At 43.8% G+C, this 21,378-nt stretch overlaps 1 protein-coding gene across 4 annotated transcripts; it reads right to left on the reverse strand.

Annotated features, from left to right (window-relative positions):
• Positions 1-1,074: 1,074 nt before the first annotated feature.
• ythdc2 (YTH domain containing 2) lies at positions 1,075-20,351 on the reverse strand. 4 transcript variants are annotated; one of them, XM_022744603.1, is made up of 31 exons: positions 20,235-20,351; positions 19,086-19,251; positions 18,818-18,908; positions 17,828-18,024; positions 17,257-17,459; positions 16,988-17,154; positions 16,563-16,665; positions 16,295-16,451; positions 15,545-15,652; positions 15,309-15,457; positions 13,730-13,865; positions 12,969-13,095; positions 12,660-12,725; positions 11,823-12,001; positions 11,632-11,728; positions 10,682-10,769; positions 10,246-10,326; positions 10,086-10,165; positions 9,889-9,994; positions 9,062-9,181; positions 8,684-8,956; positions 7,907-8,033; positions 7,433-7,632; positions 6,612-6,801; positions 5,743-5,834; positions 5,058-5,177; positions 4,796-4,947; positions 4,056-4,197; positions 3,659-3,865; positions 3,347-3,529; positions 1,075-1,802 (listed from the first exon to the last, which is right to left on the reverse strand). In XM_022744603.1, the coding sequence occupies exons 2-31, from the start codon at positions 19,243-19,245 to the stop codon at positions 1,731-1,733; spliced, it is 4,173 nt and encodes a 1,390-aa protein (XP_022600324.1). In that variant the 5' UTR covers positions 19,246-19,251; positions 20,235-20,351; the 3' UTR covers positions 1,075-1,730. The 4 variants fall into 4 exon arrangements, with proteins under 4 accessions (XP_022600324.1, XP_022600322.1, XP_022600321.1 ...); XM_022744601.1 differs by having other exon boundaries at positions 3,659-3,862; positions 10,086-10,168; XM_022744600.1 differs by having other exon boundaries at positions 10,086-10,168.
• Between the last annotated feature and the right edge of the window lie 1,027 nt (positions 20,352-21,378).

Raw genomic sequence — 21,378 nt, forward strand, 5'->3', positions numbered from 1 at the left:
AGCAGTCTAACAACTTAGCACCTCCGTCACTAGATCTAGCAGCTTGGAAGTGACTGCTGGTTAACATGTAGTCTTAATGTTTTAGTCACGTTTCAAACTTGTTCCGTTGTCTGTCAACAGAAATAGAAAAACATGTCAATGAGAACAGCTTGATTTTATTCCAGACTGATACCAGGTTTAGACCTGGTCTTGTTCTGAGTGACGAGTGCTGAGGGAGGGACGTCCTGTTAGACCTGAGCTAGAGATTCACCTGCTGCCCCCTGATGGTCCAGTCTGACTGAAACCCACCTAGTGAAATTTAGAAACTGACCTTTATGTGTAAAACTGGTGCCTCTTTAACAGACCACATACTCTTCAATTTACAAGTGGTAACCTTCCTTTACCTGGTGAACTGCTCACCCATTCTTTGTCCCACTCCACTGTTCACATCTGTGTGATTCTCCCTCCATCATCTTCATCTCATTTTTACAACCATTTATTTATCAGTTACAAACATTTATAACTGGTAAAAGGAGCCTTATTGTAAAGTGTAAAACACATCATTTATTAATGAGTTACTGTAAGGCTCCTTTTACCAGTTATAAATACTAATAGTAAGATTAATGAGTAGTAAGCATTAACTTGAGCCTGCATCAAAATATGAAACTTGTTATGACTTCTTTTTAATATTTATTTATGATTTATAGTGTTAACAACCACATTAATAACCAAATTATAAACCATTTATAAATCCTTTATAAGGGTAGTCTTATTGTAAAGTGGTACTGCTGGATCTGTGTAAAGGGAGAGCCGTTATCATGGTGGAGCAGATGCTGACACTGTTGTGTTACACTTCACTCCTCTGATTCCTGAACACCGTCTGTGATCTAACATCACACACTGGAGCAGCATCATGTCAGGGTTGTTTGGTTCAGTGTAAACGAGTAAAGGCGACATAACCAGGGGTCTTCTTAACGAGAATATAGTAGGGTCTTGTGAGTGTGTGGTAATCACTGATTAATGTATCTGCTCCTGTCTCCTTCATGTAGCAGCTGCACAGTCAGAGACACTGTCAGCGAGCAGTTAGGACATCACACTGACTTAAGATGAAATCAGTATTTATTGTTGTCATCTCATCAATACAATGTCTTAACTCAACAGTCCACAGTTCATTGTTCACCTCACACAATTCTTCAGTTTCAGTTTTAAACCTGAAACATGTGTGAAGGTGTTTTCTGTTGAAATGAGTTAATAAATAATTAGTATGGTCCGTGCTGAAGCACAACACAACTTTAACATACACAACATTTACAGCAAGTCAACAACCATGTTAGTGGATGTACAGAGGAGCACTGTCCATCAACTGTAAACAGAGTACACACATAAAACACATAAAAACTGAAATGAACTGTCAGGGCTTCTGTAGTCATCAGGTCAAAACACGCTTCATCAGTTCTGTCAGATTAGTTCTATACCTGTGGAGAACATTCACAGAACCACAGACTCTCACTGAACAGACTGATGAACACAAACTGAAGGAGAACCTCCTCTTTGAACAGACTGAACTAGATTAAACAGAGACGCAGGAGAAGACGTACGAACCTCGTACCGTCACTGGCAGTGCAGCGGACTGAAATAAAACATGCTCATATCTAAAAACTCTGACTGATAGAAAAATATATGGTTCTATCAATATACAATGTTGGGGGGGGGGGTGTCAGGAGACAACCTGGTGAGTCTGCTGATGCCTCTCACTGGAACTGACTCCCAGAGTTTCTCTCCCACAGCAGCAGCAGCTGACTGCCCACCTGAGGCTCCAACTCCTGTAGAGACAACAGACAGGAAACGGTTCACATGAGAGGAAAGGAAGTGCTTTACCTACAGACAAAGAAACACAAGCTGCAGTCGAAAAGTCTTTTTTCTTATGAAGGTTCAAACTGAGTGAAATGAGCTGAAGTATCTGAGCAGCATCATGATCACAGCTGCTCCACTTCTCTACATGAGGAGGAAAGGAGCTTCAGTGCTTCCTATCTTATCTCCTTCAGCAAAGGAAACACTGGAGCTTCCTTCACCAAAGCAAAGGAGATAATGCCGTCCCACAATTCCTTGCTTCAGCAACATTTAATGCAAAGCACCACTGTAGCTTCACCACAACAGACCCACGTATATGTAGAAAGAACAGAGCAGCTGTTTTATGTTTGTGACACGATCCAGAACTGATGGAAATCCTTGTCTGATCCACTGAAGCCCGAATCCATAAATATACACCAAACAGCCACAACATTAAAACAGCCCCAGTGCTCCACAGGGGACTGTTCTGGCTCCGTTCCTGTTCACCCTGTATACGGCCAACTTTAAATACAACTCTGAGTCCTGCCACATCCAGAAATACTCGGATGACACAGCTATTGTGGCGCGTATCAGTAACGGGCAGGAAGAGGAGTACAAGGATCTGACGATGGCCTTTAGTGAATGGAGCGACAGGGACTGCCTCCTTCTGAACACCTCCAAGACCAAGGAGATGGTCATGGACTTTTGGAGGTCTAGGCCCCTTCAGGCAGTCAACATTCTAGGGAAGGACATTGAGGTGGTGCACACTTATAAAAACCTAGGTGTGACAGTAAACTGGACTGGTCCCTGAACACAGATGCCACCAGATGAAGGGGCAGAGCCGGCTCTTTTTCCTCAGGAGACTCCGGTCCTTTGACGTCTGCAGTGAAATGCTGCACATGTTTTATCAGTCAGTGGTGGCCAGTGGACTCTTTTATGCTGCAGTCTGCTGGGGCAGCAGCATGTCAGACATGAACACAAGGAGACCGGACAAGCTGGTCAAAAAGGCTGGGTCTGTGCTTGGCAGGAGTCTGGACTCACTCAGGACTGTTGTGGAGAGACATGCAATGTAAGATGGAGGCCATCTTGGACAATACCAACCATCCTCTCCACAACATTCTGGCAGGACAGAGAAGCAGCTACAGAAGCAAACATCTCATCTCACTGTGCTGCAGAACAGAGAGGTTCAGGAGATCCTTTGTTCCCACTGCCATCAGGCTATACAACACCTCAGCCAAAGGAAGTGGACTAATCTAATTATTATTGTTTATTTATTATCAACTGTCATTATTATTATTATTATTATCATTATCAACACAACAATGAGCTAATGGACACATGAATTTCCCCTAGGGGATAAATAAAGTATCTATCTATCTATCTATCTATCTATCTATCTATCTATCTATCTATCTATCTATCTATCTATCTATCTGTTATGAACAGCTTCTTCTTTCCAACTGGTTCTTATACTTCAGGTCTACTGGCGACTGTGGGAGCAGGTCCACACCGGGACCACTCACACTCAGACCCTCACCTGTCCGTCCCTGCTGATCTGGACCTTCTTGTTGTCGTTCCAGGGGTTCAGGATGTGTTGGGTGCACTGGAAGGGGAGACTCTCCTTGTGGATCCACTCCACACTGAAAACCCCTCCCAGTCCCACGAAGCCCCAGTCCTGACAGCTCTCCTGACTGATGACTGATGTCATGCGAGCGTAGCCCTGTGAGACAGACAGAATACATCAGTTCCTCACAGAGGGGTCAGGATTCAGACACACGGTATAAACTCTGATCTCGGATGATGTGAAGCCTGAACCAGGTTTTAGAGAGCCAGTTCCTAAGTCTGTTACCTGGAAGCGACCAGAGCCCTGAACAGAGAAGATGAGGATGATGAGGTTGTTCTCCAGGAAGGCCTTGGAGAGTTTGCTCTCATTGTTTGGTGTGGTGGACCAGATCCCTCTCTGCTGAGAAATCTCTATGTTCCTGATGCTGCTGCTCTTCATGATGAAGTACCGCACCGATGAGACCAGCTGGGGGGACACGGGCTGAGAAACCTGCTGGTGACAAAGGAGAACCACAACATCACTAAAGGGTCTCAGGGCCAGGAGCCGGACTAACATGGTCCTCTGCTGATTAGTACACTACACAATTTGTTATAAACACACACAGATTATACACATAGACACACACATATACACAAGGCTCAGCACAGAGAGAAACCGCCAGTGTTTGTCCGACAGTGAATACCTTTCCTGAGGAGGCGGGGCTGTCTGAGGTCACAGAGCAGGAAGACAGACTGGAGGAGGAGTGAGGGTCATCACACAGAGAGGACTCATCTCTGTGGACTTTGAGCTGAACCAGGCCCGAGGCTGCTGGGCTCCTACCAGACCTGAGGAGAAGTGGACAGTCAGGTCTTTATTATATACAAGAATATTCTGTCATGTTTTAGTATGAGGTTTCTCTTTTTCTGATCTGCTCCATGTTCACGTGCTGCCTTTATAAAGTGTCAGCTCTAATTCCTTTAGTACAACAGTTGTTTATATTCACCACTCTGCTCGGTTTCTGTTTTATTCACTGATTCATTCATTTATCATACATATATTCAATGTATCTGTTTAATCTCTAAGGGCGGTCTTGCACCAAACTCTCAGCATATCCACCCGACTGGCACTAATGTATATTCTATATTACAGCACATTACTATTAATGTACAGTGTATATTTACTACATAGTAGAGTTAAAGTATAGATATTTTTATTTTCTATGGTCAGTTTTTTCATTTCATTCCGTTTTTTTTTAGTCGACTGTAGTTATTGTAAATAATTTGGCTTGGTCCTTAAACTTTTTTAACTGTTTTTATACCTGATGAGTCTCTGTCTTATTGTTCACACATCACACTGTAAAGACAGAAGAAGAAGAATGTGACAGTCCAACCAGCAGGAGGAGGACAGACACCACCACACATCACACTGAAATCTACTTTATACTTGTCATGGGTGGTGTTGGTGGGTAGTTGGGGGCCGTTCTTGGAGTTCTTCACAGAGGCCTGGGACCCCTCCTCTGATGACATTGGCCGGGGCCGCTGGCCAATCCCAGAGGGCTGCTGCAGGCCGGCCCCCTGCTCTTCTGCTGCCAACACCTGAGGGACAGGTCAGGGAAGGTCATTTACCTGGATCATGGTTTATAAAGACATCACACACATAGTACACACAATGTACACACACACATCAGAGAGAGAACAGGACCTACAGACACCAGGGTCCGGATGATGGCCTCGTCCTGCTGAGACCAGGGCTTTGAAGGGCAACGGATCCTCTTGATGAACAAACTCTGCCACTTCTGTCTCAGCTCAAACACCATGCTAGCAGCCTGACAACAGGACACACAGCATCAGATAAAACTGACATGATTCAGTGAGAAAAGATTCAGCTGCAGAGTCTTTAAACAGGTTGATGAGAATGTTTCTGTTTTATCTTCATTTAATGTGAAAACATTTGGGACCTGCTGCCTGAGTGCTGAGGTCATCAGACAGCTACAGCTGAGAGTGTTGTCAATATAACAGTGGAATATTACATTACAAGATTCATTTAAAGTCCCTCCAGGAGCAAGTATACTTCTGTTGGATAAAACCAGTCTACATCACTGTGTTAATGTGTTGCTGTGGAGCCGTGTAAAGACCGTGGTCAGATCCAGAAAACCTAGAACTAAGATTTCCCAACATCACAGCAGTTCTGACATATTTATGTTTACGCTGCTTGATCAACAGCCGACACTGATCTGATATGTGAGGGGTCAAAACATCTGGGAACCACTGGTGTAGTACACAACACAGGTTAAAATCCAAACTGATTAAAATCCATAAACAAAGACGGTTGTGATGACAGTGGCGTCAGTAATAACAGTGATGACAGTGATGACAGTGATGCTCCCTCACCTCTCTGTCCAGCTGGAAGACGAGCCAGTCGTCTATCCTCAGCTCAGTCTGGTCCTCTGTCTCACTGTCACTGTTGTCGTCCAGTGGACCGTCTGGGGGACACGACATGAAGACACAGACTGAACCAGAATCTCCTCCTCTCAGAAAACACTCATCAGGAAAGAGCGCTTTGTAAAAAACCATGTAATTCAACAGACATATCACATGAGAAACGTTGTGACGTTGTGAGTTTAAGTAAGGTGAAGACTGTGAGGTCATGTCTCCTGTTGATCAGCCTCAGACAGGAGCAGACCAAACATGGCTGATGGTGGAACAGTGTGAGGTTTGGAGGAAATATCAGAAGTCTCATCAGAAGCCGTATCCATCTCCCAGGGAGGGAAGAGTTTACATGTAATTCAGTATTTCTTATTCTTCCTCAGATTCCAGAACAATTTAACTCTGTCCTGGTCCTGGTCCTGGTAGACCAGACCAGCTTCACTCTCTTAAAGGCTCTGTAGAGGCTGTGGGAGTTCTGCATGTGATCTGTGGACTTGGAGGAGGCTTGTGACCACAGCCCTCTGGGTATTGTGGGGATATGGAGTGATCGTTGTTTGTATAACCACAGAGAGACTGTGCCCTTGTTCTTAAAGTTAAACATGTTCTCTGTGCCTCATCACCAGCTGGTCTGTGGACAGAATCTCTATTCAGAGCTGTTAGCTGAATATAGTGTGCACTGTCTACCAGAATTAGACTGAAGGTCAAGAGGTCAGCATCAGGAGTGATACTAAATTCAATGCAGTCCGACCAACGATCTAAATATCTCACTGTGTGTTCTGACAGACAGACTCAGCCCTGACCAACACATGCAGTCTGTTCTTTGACTAGTTTACCTGTGGCTCTCTGAGCGGCAGGCTCCTGCAGGGCGGAGCTGGGCAGCTTAGCACAACCTCCAAACATGGCCACAGTGATGGGAGTCACCATGGAGCAGCAGCGCACACTGGCCATCCTGTGTCCCCGGCTCATCTCGTCGTAGATCAGCCAGTCTGTGGGAAGACCCCGGGCCAATTTGCCTGAGCTGTTCTACACAACAAGAACACAGAAGATGTTTTGTTTCCCTGTATGTGTCATACACGTGAGATGAAACATAAAAATGAGTTGAGCTCAGGTTAACTTTCATTCATGACGTTTGCCTTTACTGTCAACTCAATACTTCTTCCATGTGTTTCACATTAAAAGCCTTCCAGTTGTTTAATGGGAAGAATTCTTTTAGTTTTTTTATTGTTAGACAAAGTGCTGAGCTTCAGTCAAACCGTTTTTCCCAGCTTGTATTTGTTTAAACCGACTGCACACAGCTTCTATCAGAGTTAGCCTGTTATCAGCCTGTTATTTCAGCTCCAGCTCTTCCTTAGGAATTTATGGGCTGTTTAATAGAATGGTTGTTAATCAGCCTGTCGGTGCTTTGTAAAGAGAAAATCCACTTCATCCAGTTTGAGGTAAAGTGAAGAAAATACCAGTGGTAGCTGAAGTGGATCCATGTGTATTACAGTGAATTATGCTGAGGTAACTGTTGAACCTGACTGGGCTGAAAACAAGAAGAAGAGAGACCACTGTGAAGGTCTGACTCCTCTGTTTGACAGGCAGCAGGTGAGTTAAGGGATGAGACCACAAGGTGAGGACAGGATTACATACTCATGACTTGATCTGCTTTTACCTCCTTGAACTGGCTCAGGATAGAGGTGGGATGAAAGTGGACCTTCTTCTCCCTGTTACTGGAGAGCAGAGAGGTCTCCTGGTTCAAGTGGACCAGGTTTGGATACATGCCAGCCACCAGGGCTGCCTTCACCACGGCCCAGTTCTCAGAGTTCAGGTTCACGTCACGGATGTCACTGCCTCCACGGGCCCGCACAAAACCTGGAGACCAACAGGTTCACAGTCATCAATGTATTCATTCATTCATTTATTCATTCAATTATTCATTCATTCATTCATCTGACAAAAACTGTTAACACACAAAATGTCAAGTATTTACCTCATTATTTTGATTATTATTGTGAGGAGTGGTTATTGCAGCTTAATTTTAATGTGATAATGACACAAAAGCAGTACACACACACACACACACACACACACACTCACACACACACGTCTGCAGTTGATTGAGGATGGATTACAGAGTGAAACTGACCAATAGCACGGAGCTGTCCCAGCAGCTGTGTCCTCATGCCCAGGATCATGTCCATGGTGGCCTGAGACAGGAAGTTCTTCTCACAGAAGGACCTCTCCCAGCCCTCACTGCGAGCCTTCTGCCACGCCTGACACCACACGGGACAAAAACATGTTTTTAACTTTTGTCCTAATTAATGACTTGATCAAGTGAAAATTCTGAGCTTCTATATATTTGACTTAAGGGGATGAAAATAAATCAAAACGCTAACAACATTCATGTTTCTAGAACACCTGGGTACATACGTATGATTAACTCCTGTCTAAAACTGAAATAAATCCTGTTAAAAAGCCATTTTACAGTCTGTTACTTTCTCACTGTGTGAGACCTTAATCCCTCCACTGCCTCCTGCTGCCGTCAGACTTTTACCATAAGTGGGAAAATCTTCCTCTGGAGTGACGGGAAGGGTCTACTGAAGCATTAATCTGCTGATAGGTACAAAACACAAGCTCCCACTCCCTTTAAAGCAAAGCAACATCAGGCTGAACTTCTTATCAGACTATATATAATATATACAGTTATCTCCCACTGTTTCATTTCAACAGTGTTTAGAGACCTTAAGAGGAAAAGTAGTCTGTTTGACACATTCTGTTGGTTAGTAGAGATGTGTTTTTCCTTCTTTCCTAATTGTTGATCATTGTTAATTAGTTGTGACCATATCCAGGTTGGAAGCTTCCCCTTACATCCATCACTTCACATATTCACCTCATAAAGCAGGTCTCATGTGGACACACCCACCTGGAAGGCTCTCAGCAGGGCCATGTGGTCGCTGAAGCTGCTGGATGTGAAACGTTTCCGACAGTGCAGAGCGGCTCTTTTCTGAGAGCCCTGGGCAGGAAGGACGAAGGGGTCACGGTAGGCCAGCGTACAGGCGATGGTCAGAATCGGGTCCAGACACTTGAGCACAACAGCGGACAGCACCATCTTACCCAGGTGGGGCTCTACAGGTAGATCAGCCAGGTGGTAGCCCAAATCAGTCAGGTCCTCATACTGGTCCATAGCATCTATTGTCTGAGGAGAAAGGTGACTTACTGTGTGTGTGTGTGTTTGTGTGTGTGTGTGTCTGTGTGTGTGTGTGTGTGTGTGTTGTCTACAGTATGGTTTGTTGTTTGTTACCTTCAGCATGTGCACAGCGTTCCTGATGGCGTGAGCAGGAGGAGGTTGAGGAGCTTTGGACAAGAACTCAGTGACTGGAGAGGAGGAGGGAGCCAGCAGCTTGGTCTGCAGACACAGTTCCTTAAACACAACACGACACACCGTCCATGAGTCTGCTGCAGGTGTGAACATAACTCTGTTGGTGCTTCAAGAGATTCATTTCATTCTATGAGAATCCTCTGATAGCATAGCAGCCATTGATCTTTTTCTTCCTTCCGATGATGACCTCAAACTGAAGCAGACATCAGGCTAGAGGCTAGAATACAGTGATGTATAAAATGCATTACATAAGTCTATATAACACTTAGGACACTGTTGTATTTGTACAGTGAGCAGCACAGAGCCCCACACTGAGTAGACATCTCTGCTCTGCTTCATGGAAGTGCAGCAGCTCAAGCTGCAGAACAGCTGCTGGAGGTGAACAGAGATCAGAGTAGTTGGTGATTCATAAATACACTCAGCCAATCACAGAGAAGCAGAACAACAACAGCTCAACTAATGAAGAATCAGCTTCTGCAGGAGATCATGTTGTTGTGTGGATGGTGCAGAGTGACACGGCGTGAACACACAGGACCAAACATACTGTTTTTAACAGTTAACAATAAAGTAATAAAAATGATGTTCACATTATATCGTCAGTCTGAACCCTGTTCAATGCTCATTCTGCTCCGTCTCATGTGACAGTGAAGTGTTTGTGCTGAGCTCCATTTAAAGAATAAAACATGAGAAGCTGAAGACAGGGTGTGCGTGTATTGTATGTGTATGTGTATGTGTGTGTATGTGTGTACCTGCAGAGGCATCCGCAGCAGCTGTGGAACCTGGAACTCCAACATGTTGTTGAAGCGGAGTCGACTGAAGAGGTGGAAGCAAACCCCTGGTCTGCAGCGTCCAGCTCTGAGGACACGTTACACACTCAGTACATTCTTTCACACCACTTTACAATCATAAACTATCAGCTGAGATCACTGAGGTCACTCTGTGTTACCTCCCCTTCCTCTGCAGAGCGCTGGCTTTTGAGATCCACACCGTCTTCAACATGGAGACATGACTGAGGGTGTCAAAGGACTTCTACAACAGGAAACACATTCATCAGTTCATCATGGACCACACGTTTGTTTCACTTTTATTTAAATCCAAGACTTTACCTCTTTGACTTTTCCTGAGTCAATGACAAACACCACGTCGTTGATGGTGATGCTCGTCTCAGCGATGTTGGTGGAAAGAATCTGAAGGAAAATGACCAGTTATCTTCAGTCAGTGAATTTCTACTGATGTATGGTAGAAAGCAGCAGAGTGCGGATGTGCTCTGTGTACTAACTTATACTAATTATTACAACATGTGATGAAAATCTATGAGTTTCATCATAGTGTAACAGCTTCTCTCTGGGATTAGAAATAAAATAAATGTTATGGAAAATTTCTTTAGTTTCACTTTTATTAGTTACCATGTAGAGAATGAGTTAACCAATCAGGGCACTGCTGGTGTGTGTTTCCCTCGAGTGTCTTGAAGGTTTTCTTTATTAAGGTGAAAACTCTGAGCCCTCTAATGAGGTAAATCTAAAGGTAAAGTCTGAGACTCACTATCTTCCTGACACCAGGTGGAGCTGTCTTCATGGCTTTCTTCTGATCCAGCGTCTGCATGTCTGAATGAAGAGTGAACACCTGGAATCTGAGAGACAACTCTGTCAGACACACTACACACTGTCCTGCTGTGCCACAATACAACACAATCGACTGACACAAACAGGCCATGTTAAAAATGTCTTTGTTCAAGATGAATCCAGGGTAGTCCCGGAGTCTGTTACAGTCTGTTACAGTCTGTTATAGTCAGCTACAGTCAGCTATAGTCTGTTACCGTCTGTTAGAGTCTGTTACAGTCAGCTACAGTCTGTTACAGTCTGTTACAGTCAGCTACAGTCTGTTACCGTCTGTTACAGTCAGCTACAGTCTGTTACAGTCAGCTACAGTCTGTTACCTTCTGTTACCGTCTGTTACAGTCAGCTACAGTCTGTTACAGTCAGCTACAGTCTGTTACCGTCTGCTACAGTCAGCTACAGTCTGTTACAGTCAGCTACAGTCAGCTACAGTCTGTTACAGTCTGTTACAGTCTATTACAGTCTATTACAGTCTGTTACAGTCTGTTACAGTCAGCTACAGTCAGCTACAGTCTGTTACAGTCTATTACAGTCTGTTACAGTCAGCTACAGTCTGTTACAGTCTGTTACAGTCTATTACAGTCTATTACAGTCTGTTACAGTCTGTTACAGTCAGCTACAGTCTGTTACAGTCAGCTACAGTCTGTTACCGTCTGTTACAGTCAGCTACAGTCTGTTACAGTCAGCTACAGTCTGTTATCTTCTGTTACCGTCTGTTACAGTCAGCTACAGTCTGTTACAGTCAGCTACAGTCTGTTACCGTCTGCTACAGTCAGCTACAGTCTGTTACAGTCAGCTACATCATTGTAATAAAACATTAAAGATACTGCTTGATGTTCAGATGTCTGTTCTTCTTATTTGCAGTTCACATCTCACCTATCAGAGTGGAAGGAGAACCTCTTGTCGTCGTACAGGATGCGGTCCCTGAGGGCCACAATGTCATCGTATCCAGGGAGGAAGATCAGGGCAGCACCTGGAGACCAAGATAAGTATGATCCACATGCTGTGTCATCTGGCTGTGTGTTCACAGACATGCGGTGGTGTGTAGTCACACTACTGAGGCTCACCATCACCGGTGGTGGAGCAGATGTTGTGCAGCAGATCCATGATGAGGTCGAGGTCCACCCACTCATCATCAAAGCTGTGGTGGTAGAGTCTGAGCAGCTCCTGCTCCTCGGTGCTCAGCTCTGCACTGTCACACTGCAGCAGGGAGGACTCGTCCAGGCTGCTGGCCTCTCTCAGAGGTCTGTAGAGGACATGAGGGGACATGAGGGGGATACTACACACAGATCTGGACAAACCTTTACTTCATGTACTGTTTCTTTAGGGCCTGTATGAAAACTATTTTAAGTGGGGGGTGGTGAGGGGCTTAACATTAATCATTTCACCATTAATAACTAAAGGAGTAATTGTGAAATGAAATGCTACTGGAGCTGCACAATTAATTGAAATATAACTGAAATCTTAATATTTTGATGAAGGTAAAATGTGTCACATTGTTGTGAATTGTTAGCACCATGAGCCTTGTGGTGCTACAGAGACCCCCCGCCTACAAATCATATTCTCCAGACATTAAGAACATGTTTGTTTGGTACAAGACCAACAAAAATCACATCATCATCATTTTAACATTTTTTTCAGTTACAATTAAAAAAACCTTCCTACTGAAATTGCAATATCTACCAAAATAATTGCAATATGATTTTTTTTGCATATCATGCAGCTCTAAATGCTACCACAATTAAAATTTTCTTAATGAAACAATAATTTCCATAGAACAGGACAGAAAACTCGATATGTACTGTATAACAAACACTGAGAATGATGCTGCTCCAGTGTTTCCTTTATACATTTTGCAGTGGCCCGAACGGATTACTCCTATCTGAGTTCAATATTAGACTCACATGGAGGACTTGAGGAGATCCGCAGCCTCTGTCTGCTGGAAGTGTTTGGCAAAGTCTAAGGCCGTCCTGAAACCAGATGAAAACTGTTACTGAGTTGAAAGAGATGAACGACAAACAAGTGGAAGAGGACGAAAAGTACAGGTGTAGAAAATGTTGAGTCTGCAGTTTGTAAAAGACGCCTGGACAGTTTAAATCCAGACTCACACTAACTGTTCACAAGCTTCACAGGCCGAACTGGTGAAGACCCACATTAACCTGGTTAAGTGAAGACTGTCTCAGCTCTGTACTACAACATGAAGGGCCGCCTACCATCCATTGGACGCCTTAATGCTGATGTCCGCCCCCATGTTGAGCAGCTGCTCCATGTGTGTGAGGAACCCTCGACCGGCTGCCACCATCAGGGGAGTGGCCCCTGTCTCACTGTGTGTGTAGTCCACTATAACACAAAAACACAACACAGTATGAGGGAACAGAGGCTTCAGATTCTTACATCCATGCTACACACCAGGGGCCAGATTCATACAACTGTGTAGATTCATGACTAAAGCTATTTGTATGTACAAAACCAGAAATATTCATACACATTCTTTTCATCAGCACTATAAAGCCGTGTGCGTGCATGGTTCTTCTTTATAAATGTCATTTGCACAAGCCTCATTTCCATTCCCACAATTAGCCATGAATGGATTAAAACACTCCCTGAATCAGTTTGTATAAAAAACACAGTCTGTGCCACAAGTGATCAGATACAGAGAAGAAAGACGAGAAAGAAGAAGAAACTGTTACAAAACCCAACAGATACTGATTCTCATGTCTGTAGAGTACAAATGAAGCTGGAACCAGGAGACGATTAGCTTAACTTAACTTAGCATAAAAACTGGAGGCAGATGGAAACAGTCTGGCTGTGTGAAGTTAAAATACACCCGTACATGTCACCGTCTAACATGATGCACATTTATTCTGTATCTGAAGTGATTCATTCTAACAGTGTTTAAATGTCTGGTTTTATAATCTGTGTTTATGAGAATGTGTAGTGACTCCACTGAGGTGAGTGAGAGCAGACGTCGTACCGTTAACTCCTTCATAGAGGATGAGGTTGAAGAGCTGGATGAAGGCATCCTGGTCTTCACCGAGGAAGACGCTGGAGATGCAGGAGTCCATCTCCTTCAGCAGCCATGGCTCCAACTGCTCTGAGCCGGTGTCAGTCTACAACACACATCACACACCGAGTCCAGTAAACCTTAAAAAAAACTTTGAAAAAAGCTGTTTGTTCCAGTGTCGGACGTTCTTCTAAGTGTCACCACAACATTCACTCTCAGTCAGTGTAACACTGACAAGATCAATTTTCCATTTAAAAGAAAGTTTTTATTTGTTTGTGTGCGGAGCTCCTGAGAGGGATCTAGGTGTCTGACTGAACCTGTGTCTGATTGGCTGGCGGGGCTGGAAGACTCTGTGTGTGTATATGTATAGTGATTTTCCTGTATGGTCCAGGTTGAAAAAGCTAACGACACTAGCATGTGAAGCTAACATTAGCCTTGTTCTGCAGTGTGTTCATGCTACATAAACACTTGCAGATGCAGCCAGAGTCAGATTGTGGAGATTAGACCGTCACTGCGAAGGTGATGAGCTGAGCAGGCCCCGCCCCTCCTCAGGTAAACACACTGTGTGAGTCAGGAGGAAATGTGGTGCTATAAATGTTTGTAACATTAGCTGCAGCAGCTCAGTGCTGTGTGACCTGATCTGGCTCATTAACATCCCTCCTCTCTCCTGTAGGGATGCAGCGGTTCTCCTGACAGCAACATGCTGCTGACACACTGATGCTTCAGTGTTCATGATGTCATAATGTAGCAGTCAGATCCAGGACTTTTACAGTGACACTTTACATCAAGCTGATAATATTACTGTACTTTTATTGTGGAAGGATTTTTCATGCAGCACTTTATCTTGTACTGGAGTATTTTTACTTTGCTCTACTGAAGCCCAGTGTGTTAGGAATTCATGTCGCAAACAATTTTGTTTCACACACAAAGGTCATGTCTGCTGGGGATAAACAGACCCACCAGCCAATCAGACTTAAGTTCAGCATACACACACACACACACACACACACACACACACACACACACACACACACACACACACACACACACACACACACACACAAATATAAAAACTATTATTTTCTATTTTTCTAACTTACATTTAACAAATAGAAAATTAGAAAAATTACTCCAAATGAAAAATACAATTCTAGAAAATCTTCTATTTTCTGTTTTCGATTTCTTATACGGTCAATTGAACTGCTGTGTTCAATTGTGTTACACTGACTTCGCTCACTGCTGCAGTGTGTTAAGGGAAAACCAGCACCCTAATATAATCAACATTAGTTCAGATTGCTTTAACATACTGTATCATTCCCCCAGTAACTGTCTGAACCTCTCTCTGCTCTGGTTTCTGTTCCCAGTGTAAATGGAGTCAGTTCAGTGTCTCATGGTTCTGTGTGGTTTAAATACTCCGACTGGCCTTTACTCTCTGAGTGGCACACACCAACAGTGTCTGCGGTTTGTTTCCACAGGTGGTTCCTCCTGGCTCTCATCCAGCTGTCGCTCACACTGCTGCAGAGGACATTTTGTGTGCGTGTGTGTTTACCAGCTTGTTGAAGGAGGTGTCCCCTCTGTCCAGACAGCTGTTGTCCTGCAGGACTCCTGGGACAGACTGAGGACTCCTCTGCTTCTCGTCACCACAGCTGCTCTCCACTGCCTTACACCACTCAGTCAATCGTCTCTGTTTCTTCTCCTCTGACAGACAGAGTCAGACACCAGTGAGAAGAAGACGTCTCTCTATGTTTCCTCTGACTCGGTGGATAATGAATAAAAGCCTCTTACTTCTCTGCGTCTCCTCCTTGTATTTCGTCTTGTCCTTGCTGTCGAAGCCCGTCATCCTCAGGACGTCCTCCAGAAACAGTTCCTGCACCTCAAACTGTCTCCCTTTGACTACAGGAAAAATCATCTTCATTTATCAATAATCAAAGATTAACATCCCACTTCACACCCGAAGAGGAGGGTCAGGGTCAGAGAGAGGGTCAGGGTGAGGGATACCTAATACTGAACCGTTCCTGAAGTGTGTTATAGATTCATCACTCTCCAGTATTCATCAGTTTTTACATTATTTATATAATAATATAATATAATTTTACCTGTGATCTGTAACCCCTGAGCTGTTTTCACTCCTGTTATTCCAGGATCAGATATATTTACTCTGACTTTTACTGCACATGTTCCAAGGACATTTTAATGACAAAGAAAATTTAAAATCACTGATTTTCATCTATCATTATTATCATTATTATTATTATTGTTATTATTATCATTATTATTATTACTATCAACAAACATGAACAGCAGAGTCTGTGTGTCTCTCTGAGTCTGTGTGTTCAGATCTGACTCAGTTACAGGGGCACTGTGGTGACCTTGTGGTTATGATTCATACCATACATTGTGACTGCGCCCTGTCACCTCTCTTCTGACCATGTGTTAAATAGATAGACAAGACACAGATTGAAGAGTGTAGAGTGGGAGCAAACATCTAAACCAGTTACAGCCGGTGAGAGCACTGATCTACTGAATGAGACTTACGGTGGATAACAGGACAGGAGCCAAAGTACTGGAGGAACAGGTCTGTGTCCAGAGCCGCACTGGATAGGATCAGCTTCAGTGAGGGGATCTTCTGGAGCACGTCCCGCATCTTAGTGAGCAGGAAGTCAGTCAGACCGTCACGCTCATGCACCTCATCCTGGAAAAACACAGTCACTTTAATGCCACGTGTTAGATCTGTGACTTCAAACTGGGAGCTGATAGAGGAACTTAACCTGGTGAACTGACCAGGTGAAGTCTTGATGCTCACCACAATGACATGAGTGACAGTTGTCAGACTGGCATCTCCAGCCATCAGTGTCCTGAGGAACACTCCACTGGTGCAGAAGGTGAGCAGTGTCTTTGGAGAGACCCTGAGAACGTCAACAGGTACAGAGTTACGTCAATGCTCAACAAAATGTTTCCTCAAGATCACAAATATTAGAGTTAACAACAAACTGTCAACTCTAACTTTAAATGAAGTTAAATAGTTATCTTAAGTTCAGGCGCAGGCCACGCCTCTAATCACCTGTCAGACTCCCTTTTCAGGCATTCTTTCACCCGGGAGTGAATGCTGATTGTTCCCTTTTCCACTGCCGACAAAAGCCCGATTTCAGTAGGTCATAGTGGGTTTTTGGACCAGTGGAAAAGGGACTTGAGTTTCATCATAAGAAGAATTGGTCAGTGTTCTCCTACCTGCTCTCCAGTCTAATGTGGTAGCCCACAGTCTGGCCCACGCTCTCTCCTCTCTCTGCGGCCACTCTCTCAGCCACAGCGATGGCAGCCAGGCGTCTGGGCTGAGTGCAGAAGATCCTGCAGGGCTCTCCATTCCTGCTGCACTCATCCAGCAGGAACTGTGGGATCTGGACAAAGAGACTTGGCTTTATCCTCTGAGGACCACGAATGTCTGAAGCTATTTTCATCTCTATCTGTCCAGTACTTGTTGGACCGTCAGTCTGACCCACCTGCGTTGTCTTTCCGGAGCCGGTCTCTCCCACCACCAGTACCACCCTGTTTCCTTTGATGAGCTGGACGATCTCCTCCTGACGTTCATGAACAGGGAGCGAGCGTCTGAAACTGTCCAGGTCTGAGGGACTCCTCCTCCGAGGCACCATGGGAATGCCGTTGTTCAAGCGCCCGCTCGCCCTGTTCCTGTCATAGCTGTTGTCTGAGGGATGAGCAGAAAGTCACATGACCTGAAACAACACACCTGCTGACCTCCACTCAGGTGTGTTTCCATGTGGAAATGAAGAGGCCAGGAGAGCATGGTCTGATGAAGAGGACTGGCCTTTCTGTTCACACTGGAATATGAGGATTTCATCACCACCGATCAACAGAATGACAGAGTGAAGTGTTCATGTTTACGTCACTGTGTCTGTCTGTCTAATGAGGTCTAGGTCTCAGCATGTCTAACCTACCTGGTTACTAACGTCATTACTAAAAAGATTACTACCCTGGTAGACTAACTTGATGACTAACCTGGTTAATGACCTGATGACTAACCTTGGAAAATAACCTGGTTACTAAGAGGCTCACCGTGCTCTGCAGGCACAGACATGCCACTCTTGCTATTGGGCAGCATGTCTGTGCGTTCCTTGTTGCTGATGGGAAACCTCTGGAGCAGGCTGCGGATGAAGTATAGAGAATTGTGGGAGAGGGTGAGGGGCATGGTGGGCCGAGGTTTGTCTGACCCGTCCTTCTTCCTGATGGTAAGGAAGCGATTCGGTCCTTTCCTGAGAGAGACAGAAACGTCTACTATTAACATATTTGTTAAACTCGCCACTGTGTATTTATCAAGACAGAAACTGTAATCGTAGATGGTTCAAACATTTCAGGTTTATTTCTACATGACTCATTGAAAACTGTGTAACTCTGTCGTCCCTTTTATCAGATGTGATAACACTGAGCTCACCAGAGACTGAGATCTGGAACAAAGTGATGACAACGTTGTGATTTTGTATGTTTGGATCATTTATGTCTCATGTCTGGCATGTGTTTAAGTCGGAGACCATGAGTCAAGATTCTTCTATACTGCATTTGTTTGAATGTAATCAAAAATACTATTTGTTTCATTTCAATTGATTGACTATCATCTGAACTATTAGAGTGAAAAGCTGAATCTTTGAAAAATTTCAGAATATCTCAGTATTTGGTTTGTATATATTATATATGTATTAATTCTACATACTCAATGTAAATAAGATCACTTCCATCAGAGGCTCTGTTTACACTGACAGACTAGTGACTGCAGTGAATAGAGGGTTTTAAGGTTTACAGTGGGGATCAGCCACAGCTAACCAATCACAAGTCTTACTGTCACCATGTGGTCTCTCTGTCCACATCAGCTCCAGTGTGGCCTACAGATGCACCACAGAACTACAAACCCAGCCTACAAACCCAGCCTATGCCTATGTGGGACAAAGTGGGTTTGTAAATCACTCTTCTCATTCTCAGTCCTGGTTATATTTCCAGCACTGTTCTTGTGAATGACACTCAGACACCTGATGAACTCAGGTGAGAACTTACCCTTTGCTCTTAGAGATGTAACCGAGGGACTGAGCCATCCGATGGATGAAGGCTCTCTCAGTACTGGACAGGGAGGAAGGAAATTCCATCTCTGGTCAGTCCAGGAAGAGAAAGGGTAAATATCAGAACACTACAGCACTCCGCCATCACACTGGTCTCACTGGGACAGTGGCGTCCCTCTGTCATGTGATTTAACAGAAACTAGTGTATTAATCAAGAGAAAAATGTGGCTCTTATCTTCTGCTATGAAACACTGAACAGCTGATACCTCTCTGGTCGCTGTAGCGAAACCTCTCCAGAGAGAGGTTCACTGCGATCTTCACCTCCTCATCAATGTGGATTTCTTTGAGGCCTTTGTAGGTGGAGCCTCTGGGTGGTGTGCTATGGCTCTTGGCTGCTTTGTGTGAGGCTGTACCATGGTTCGACATGATGCACTGCAACACAACAACACATCTGATCAAACAACTTATGAGCGTTTACAATATGATGTTATAATCAACGACATGTATTCTGTCTCAACACTCATTCACTAACAGATAAAATGTTTCTCTAGTAAAAATCTAAAACTCCTTGTCAGGTCCTGTTTACATTGTCTTTGTTTCTTCACTGAGGTCAGAACTTATTATATATTATATGTATCTCACAGTACACCTCATCTAAACATAGAAATTATATATCATTTACCATAAATAAGTTTATTTACACCATTGTCCACATAAGCCTGATACAAACAGAAAGGATGTTGTCATTTCATTGTTTAGTAAAAGGGGAGCACCATTTAGTTTACATAGACCTCAGTTCAGCAGTGAGGAGGACGAAGAGGACTCAGTCTGTTAGCTTCAGTGCCTCGGCACCATTAACTCTTTCTGTCACTCTCTGTCCAGTTCATGTGGATCTTGTGTTATTATATGCTCTTAGTCTTTGACTAAGAGGCTGAAGGTTTCATGACAGTGTTGTAAAGTTGACCACAGGTGAGTTAATTACCACTCATAGTCTGACCAGTGTCTCTACAGACTGAGGGAGAGTTCAGTGAGGAGGGTCAGAGGAGAATACGACTGAAACTATCACAGGAAGATAAAGTTATGGATGTGTAACCATGTTGATCTTTGCTGTGGTTCCTCTTCAGCGGCGGTAAATGCCTGTGGGTGTTTTTATTTATCAGGTTCTGGCACCTGTAGTCCTGTTAAAGTTAACTACTGTATTTTAATGTAACTAACTGTACAATATACTGACAGGCCAGTGTAATTTCTACGTATTTGAACTAGCGGAAAACCCGTGGTGGATCGTTAGCTAAGTTTTCCTCCAGCAGCCTGTGTTTCATTTCACCGGTACCGAAACACACTGACTGAGAGTTAGCTGAATTAGCGAACGCCTGAGACCGACAAACTAACGCTTCGTGTCCAACCTTGTCACCGACCTGATGGACGAGATACAGAACCGCGGTCGGTGAAGAGCTCCGGGCTCCAGTGGTGTCACAAACGAACGGTACCCCGTCTCTTCAGTGAAACTGTCCCCGTGTTTCTCCAGTGTGGTTCCGCCGCCAAAAATACATCCGGTTACACCTCTTCAGAATAAGAGTCGTCAGGACAAAAACCTCTCACATTAATGACGTACATTATGTGTAAGCTAATATTTAACATGTACACTTTTCAGATAGAGAGGGAAAGATCCTTCTGATTTAAAAATGCTTTAGGTCGTCAAAGTGAACACCTCTACGGTTGTGAGACGAACATTAATCATAAAAATTGTAAGTTACAGTTACAATTATACAAAAACTTTGATTTCCGGCTAGGTATTCAGCCTTCAAAATAAAAGCACAGACAAAGTGGTTCATGGTGGATGTTAGTCTATTCTGGATCATTGTTTTGTTGTAGAAGCTAGACTCTTCTTCACTTTGACTGTCTCATTTTAAGATAAAAAGTACTTGAGCACCAACATTTCAAGAAAGACAAATTTTTAATGTCTGTTTGCTGCAGGGGCTTCACTTCAAAACTCAAATTAACTGAACTTTTTCTTACACCTGTACAGTTTATATTCAGACCCTATTCATCTTTTAAACACTGTTTTGTCAGTAAATTTGAGTTTAAATGGAGAAAGTATATTCTCAATAATCCAAAATGAAAAGGTAAAAACATGTTTTAGAAAATTTTGCAAATGTATTAAAAATCAAAAACTCAAATCTCTCCTTTACAAAAGTCTTCTGACTCTTCACTGTGGCTCCAAAATGTGGCCAGCGGCTTCCTGTTTGATTTGATTATCACTGAGCTGAGTCTAGAACCTGATGGAGTCCACCTGTGGTAAATTAGTGTAGAAAGACACACACCTGTGTATATGAGGTCCCACACGTCACAGTCCTGACACAGTGTATGTCAGGTATGTCAGGACAAAAACCATGAAGTCCAGGGAGCTCTCTGTAGAGTCTTCAGGACACTTTCTGACTGTGAGTGTCTAAGCCAAAGTCCAGACTTAAACCCAATAAAGTATCTTGCAATACCATCGCAGCCCACAGGTTGGGAAACACTGAGCTACATCACAATGAAGAAGGGGTCTTAATACTTTCT

This window comes from Seriola dumerili, unplaced genomic scaffold, assembly GCF_002260705.1.
Source record: "Seriola dumerili isolate Sdu_G_001 unplaced genomic scaffold, Sdu_1.0 BDQW01000081.1, whole genome shotgun sequence".
NCBI lineage: Eukaryota > Metazoa > Chordata > Actinopteri > Carangiformes > Carangidae > Seriola > Seriola dumerili.